General features: G+C 35.5%; 1 protein-coding gene across 1 annotated transcript; it reads left to right on the top strand.

The window, feature by feature from the left end:
• The first annotated feature begins 1,125 nt into the window (after positions 1–1,125).
• Positions 1,126–6,051, top strand: LOC123315246 (UPF0605 protein CG18335-like). The gene is made up of 7 exons (XM_044900864.1): positions 1,126–1,332; positions 1,687–1,825; positions 2,429–2,525; positions 2,668–2,843; positions 2,898–3,060; positions 5,163–5,400; positions 5,879–6,051. Exons 1-7 carry the CDS (start codon positions 1,292–1,294, stop codon positions 5,946–5,948), a joined length of 924 nt encoding a protein of 307 aa, XP_044756799.1. The 5' UTR covers positions 1,126–1,291; the 3' UTR covers positions 5,949–6,051.
• Positions 6,052–6,895: the final 844 nt, after the last annotated feature.

Here is a 6,895-nt window from a genome sequence, read left to right as displayed (position 1 = left end):
CAATCATGATTACTCCATGGCAATCCCAAAAAACTGAAGCAAGAACTTTTCCAGCAGATTTTTGGACACGAAACTTCTTAGGTCTTGGAGAACTAGAGTGTCGCCATTCGATCGATTGTTGCTTTGTTTCTGGATCATAGAAATGTACCCCAGTCTCATCCGTAGTAACAATTCGGTTTAAGAAGTCTATATCGTTTTCAAATCGGGCACAGATCGAACGCGATGCTTCTACCCTTGCACGCTCTTGGTCAACATTCAAACATTTGGGGATCCATTTTTCAGCAATTTTTCTCATGTCCAAATCAACGTGAATTCGACGGTCTGATAAAATCATGCCATGAACTGCATCGATATTTTCGGGGACTGACTCAGAAACTGGCCTTCCCGATCGGTCATCATATTCAATGGAAAATTTACCTCTTTTGAAGGTTGTACTCCAATTTTTCACGGTCGCATACGAATAAGGACATTGATCACCAAGAGTATTAAGCATATCTTCGTAAATCTCCTTACCTCTTAACCCTTTTAAATACAGGTACTTGATGATGGCTGGATACTCCAATTTTCCGATTTTCACAATTTCGGTGGACATCTTTTTTATTTATTATTACGTTATTACGTAACTCTGGTTTACTTTTTTGACCTCAAACTATACACTGACACTCCTAATGAGTTATTGTTCGTTGATATGGTAACGCCATATTTTTTTTTGGCGTGAACTGGTCTAGACTAACTAGATATCAATACATCCCCGTAGGTGCAGTGTATCGCAAATTGCTTGATTGTTGCTGTTTCTGGTACTTCCAGACTAGATAGGGCAAAACTTTGAGGGAAGTCTTGGCCTAGATTTTCGTGAAAAGTCCATTAGTGGAAACCGTTTCACGATATCTTCATTTGTCTTGAAGATATAAGCAAATTTTGATATTTTGTCGATAAATTTATTGTCATATATCATTAATAATGAATACTGAAGAGAATTTTGTGCGTTACTTTCCACACACTCTGTATATTCGTGATACGTTCCCTAACTCTTGATGTATTCCAACGCAGATACATGAATTTCTAAACGAAAATAATCAGCAAAAAAAAAAATTGGACATAGGACCGAAATGATAGGTGTCAATATTCTATAGAAAACCTTTTTGACGTTTTTACCTAAGGTATCATTCAAATTATGTGGAAGTAATGTGAGGGGTTTTCTCGAAAATTTCCATAAACGGTCAAATGGGGAAAGAAATTAATGTGTATTAAGTAAAAGGGCTCAAAAATTATTCGAATCGTTTAAATCGAGATGGAGCTGGTATCAACACCAAATCCTCATTATATACCAGGGTAAGTGTTCAGTTCTAATTCATTATAGAAAGGTGGAACTATCTCTATTATTGCTATTAAAGATACACTGATATATTATGAGTTTTTTTTTTATTTTCAATATAGAAGGAAAAGGAAATCATCTAGAAGCTGAACATAATGCCGAAATCATAATCAATTCAAAATTCCAAGAAATACAGCAGTTATAGTTATATAGCTGTCGAATATCTGACAACTATGACCTAAAAAATATACCTACATTTATATTTGAGAACAAATTTTCTGTTAAAAAAATTCTTTTTACTCGTTTTTTCTTCCTTCATTGACGCCAGAAATTTTTTATTGAAATTCCATACTGTTCAAAACTTTTTTTAGGTATACTGGATACTGCCCCCAATACAAGTATCGAATTGGTGATACTTATGGCACTACAACCCACAAAGTAATCTTGGACCCAACAGTACATCACGCTGAAAAACTAGTGTTGTCTGATAGAACAGCTGATGACTTCCAGGTAGGTTCCAATGAATTCGAATTCCTTTAAAGGTTTCCCTGTTCCCCAACACTAGTGCTGATAAGGTGTGAGAGTGAGACATGTAAAGTCAGAGATAAGAGGGGCTAAAATTGGCAATATTGTAAACCTCACCATAAATTCCAACTATATTATTCCTAAAATTTGATTTGAACCTTGAAAACGGATGGATTGAAGAAGAAAACGATTAGAGATAGCACACGATTTTGGTACCAATCCAAATTCAGCTAGTGGTTCCAGAAAATTGAGTTGAAAGCATGAAAATTCAGTACCTAATTAAGGACAAAACATATTTTCCATAATATTCGTAAACGATGAAATTCAGCCCAATGTTAAACAGTTATGAATACTGTTTTGATCATCGACAGCGATTCTTCGCATATCACAGTATAAAATTGATTTTCTTCATCAAATACGACTTTAGCTGAATAGGTGTTCGAGAAATAAAAAGTGGGGACAGAATAACTCAATAATTATCTTGATTTTTTAGTTGAAATAATCTGGAATAGTGGAATGATACATTTATGAAGATTTTTTTATTTGTTATTTGTAATATACAGAACTAAGGCAATTTTGTTTCCTTAGGTTACCAGACCAGCCAAAAATGAAATCGATCTTGTCAATGCCAGATCACGTTTTGGGGATGTCGTATATAAACATCCTATAATACCTGGTTATGAGGGTAAGATTTCTGAAAAATTAACTTTCGAGAAAAAAATTCTGAATCCCAGCTCTCAATACCTATTTAATAAAATTGATATCAATGTTATGAATCAACACTGCATACCTATCATATTTTTTATCTATGATATTCACGTTTTAAGGCTTCATTCCGAGGGAACATGGCAAATTTGGGCAGAGGCTTTCCGTGCAAGCCACGGAGGCACTTTCGGATTTCGAGAAATTGCAGAGTGCAGATAGAAGAGCTCTGAACAATTTGATGAGGATCGGAGCTCTGCAAGACAACAAATGGGATCCAAAAAATTTAGAAGATAGAGAGGTGATATAAACGTTTGTATTATTCGATCGAACCGAATGTATTGTTTTGTTTCAGTTGGCTCAAAGTCAATTCCAGTTGCCTCTACTTGAAGTGAGGCCGGAATGTGCCAACATACTTCGTAATTTACCGGTGGATGAGGCCCCTCTGAGTCCACCAAGAAGTTCGCAGAGTCCCTATTTCATGGACAACACAGATCCCGGAAAGAAATTGGTGAAAGGTGATGATTTCAAAACATAATTTTTACTGTGCAAGATTTAAAACTTGATATGGGCGTTGGACCGAGCTCTATAAAATTTCTAGATCTATAACTTTTAGAATATGCATCACATCTCCATCTACGGATTTTTTATTGAGAGATAAACGACTCGAATGCTGATCTTCGAAAAATCCTGAATAAGCTGGGTTCAGTTAAAAATTCATCAAAACCGAACAGTTGCGCCAAGATGGATGAAATTCTCAGATTTATTACTAGAAGAGTTGCTCTTTCAGAATATGTATCACATTTCCATCTACGGTTACTTTTATTGAGAGATAAACGACTCGAAAGCTTACCTTCGAAAAGTCCTGAAAAAGATGGGTTCAGTTAAAAATTCGTCAAGACCGAACGGTGGCACCTAGATGGATGAAATTCTCCAATTTGTTAATAGAAGAGTTGCTCTTTCAGAATATGTATCACATTTCCATTTTAGGTTACTTTTATTGAGAGATAAACGATTCGAAAGCTGACTTTCGAAAAATCCTGAAAAAGATGGGTTCAGTTAAAAATTCGGCAAGACTGAACGGTTGCACCTAGATGGATGAAATTCTCAGATTTATTACTAGAAGAGTTGCTCTTTCAGAATATGTATCACGTCTTCATCTACGGTTACTTTTATTGAGAGATAAACGACTCGAAAGCTGACCTTCGAAAAATACTGAAAAAGCTGGATTCAGTTAAAAATTCGTCAAGACCGAACGGTTTCACCTAGATGGATGAAATTCTCAGATTTATTACGAGAAGAGTTGCTCTTTCAGAATATGTATCACAACTTCATCTACGGTTACTTTCATTGAGAAGTAAACGACTCGAACGCTGATCTTCGAAAAATCCTGAAAAAGCTGAGTTCAGTTAAAAATTCGTCAAGACAAAACGGTTGCACCTAGATGGATGAAATTTTCAGATTTATAACTAGAAGAGGTGCTCTTTCAGAATGTGTACCACATTTCCATCTACGGTTACTTTTATTGACAGATAAACGACTCGAAAACTGACCTTCGAAAATTCATGAAAAAGCTGGGTTCAGTTAAAAATTCGTCAGGACAAAACGGTTGCGCCAAACTTGATGAAATTGCGATATTTATTACACTAGGAGACTCTCTTTTGAAATATGTATCGCATTTAGATCTACGATGATTTTTCTGGGAGATACATGTGTCTAAAGTTCGAAAAATTACCAAGTAGATTGGGATTCTTAGATATTCGTCAATACCGAACGATTGCACCGAGCAACATTTCCATAATCAACGTTACACTATTACCTTCGTACTCGTCGGATTTTTCATACAAAACAACACCATTTTTCGAATTTTTCAACTATACCTTTTTAGTCCATCAGTGTGGGCCTTGCTCTCCCTCATACATAAATTCTTCCCATAACTAACTATCCATTGAACACGTAAATCAGGATAGGAACAAACATCGGATGAAGCATTTCCCAAATTCACATGCTCACCAACGACTAACACCCAACAGTTTAATCTATGGAGGGAATCCTCCGGGAATCCTCCATATAGTTTCGTCAATGTTCGATGTAACTATGCCAACAAGTAATTCGATCATTCTAAATTTCAAGATAGGTGTCAGTTCAGAGTTTGACTGAAATCATTCATCATCTTCATTATCAGTGTTGATTTTTTCCGCGAATGAAATCATAATGTACGATCGACTGTATAATTCTTTCTCGCAGCTTCAGAAATACCGTAAGTTTCGAAAATGAGGAATTCTAAATGAAATAGGCAAAATAAATAAGAATCTCACGTACGTACAAAATCCAAATTTATTTGGAAACAGAAAAAATCCCTCACATGCTCGGTTTTAGGAATCACCACTCAATGCGCCATTCAAAATGTTAAAATAAACGGCCTTTAGGAAATCATTGAATTAGTGCCATATTTTTCTATTCCTTCCATATAAAATGAAGCATTAGTGCGGGAAAAAGGGTAAGAAAGCACGAGAGGTCTCATAAATTCGCCATTTTTAGCAGGTTAAAACGAGTTGAATTGTCCCACGAATTCTCTTCGTGTCAAGCGGTGGTCAACACATTCCCCTTTATCTTTCAGGTTTTGCTGGACATGTACCTTTCGGTTATGCGAATTTCGGAAAAACGAACGAGGCAATGACCAACAGCGCCCTTTGTGATTTCACCTCCAACTACCGCAAGAGGTTGAGTACAGAGTGGTCACCGGTTAGCATCAGCAGACCGGATCCTCCTCTGCTGATACAGCCTTCAGAAATCTATCACAGACATGTTGGGCAGCTACCAAATTACTGCGGACACATTCCAGGAGCTATATTCAGGTAAATGGCAATTATTCCTCTATGACTTAGGTGATTTACTTAATTTTTCGACTTACTATAATATTTCATCGCTTTTCATTGCTTTTTATTTCGAAAAGTCATTTCTACCAAAAGCTTAAACACAATGTCTTAAAACAGTATTATTATTCTTTTCAATATATCTTTTCATCAATACAATAAAATTCAAGTTGTAACAAGAATTAAGTGTTAAATTCAAAGCGTAGGTACCTACACTTCCCAAGATTGAGAAACTTGTCCTCTTTTGGGTAAAAATCCTAGACTCGAAATAAGTAGGATCTATAATGATTCAATAAGAATATAATGCTCAGCACGTTCATGTCCAAGAAAAGTGTAGGTACTTCGCCTTCGATACATTGCCATCGAGTGGTTCAATTGTCAATGCTAAAAGTTACAACTGAACCTGTCTTATTGTTTATTTATGTGCCACGGTAATGAATAAAGCATCTTATTGTTTCAGATTCGGTAAAACGTACGGAAATGACACGAGAGACGCAAAGCGCTGGCTTCGAGGAGATTTTAGTTCGTGAAATCAAGGAGGATTACAAATTAATATCCGCCTATTCGAATGAAATTAGAATTATGTTATCGAAAAATGCTATATTTTCATTCTATTAAATTGGCTTCATGGAAACTATCGTAGTTTCATTTCTTATCACAAAACGTTGACATGCAATATGAAGAACATCGAATCTACCTACCAGATGAGAAGAAAAACTAATATACAGGGTGTCTTCCAAGATGAGGCTTGACTGAGATACAAGTCATCAACATAAATCATTTCGCCAAAAATCGTCATTCAAGATAGCGGAGCTATGACCCCCTGATTTTAAAAGGAATTCGGTTCTATCAAATGAAATAAATTTCGTAATATATATTACGAAAAACTATATAGTTTTTCACTTATATCACCCACGCCTTTCAGTTTTCTTATTATGACTATTATTTACCATAAAAATACCAAATATTAAAAGAACCCTACTCTTAATGAAAAAAAGTTGGACGCTATCTAATGAATATTTGAACGTTTTGTAAAATGAAAATATTCCTCACATTTTCTTGTATAATGCGCCGTTTTGGAGTAAAATTCGAAAAATTGGGTACTTTGGCTGAGCACAACTCTGTTTAAAAGATCCACAGACGTGTTGTCATAGATTTAGCTTGTTATTCTGAAGGGAATTTTGTTTCACCAGGGGTGGCATAGCTCATTATGAAAACTTAAAATGGATATATCTTTTTATCAGGGCCGAATCTGAAAAAATGTCATAGGAAAACTTTTGACCTCAAGAATCTACAGTTATAATATTTGTAAGAGTCAAAGACTCACCTAGTATATACGTGCGAACCCTTTTGTGACTGTGAAGTTTGATAGATCGGTGAATTATCGCTCATAAATCACAAGTGATTAGTGAATGATATCCAATCAGTGAATAATAGCTCAGTAATCACAAGCATATATTTGTATTCTGTGCAACAA

This window comes from Coccinella septempunctata, chromosome 6 (assembly GCF_907165205.1).
Source record: "Coccinella septempunctata chromosome 6, icCocSept1.1, whole genome shotgun sequence".
NCBI lineage: Eukaryota > Metazoa > Arthropoda > Insecta > Coleoptera > Coccinellidae > Coccinella > Coccinella septempunctata.
Note: the sequence above shows the minus strand (reverse complement) of the source record. Positions and strands in the feature narration are given on the sequence as shown.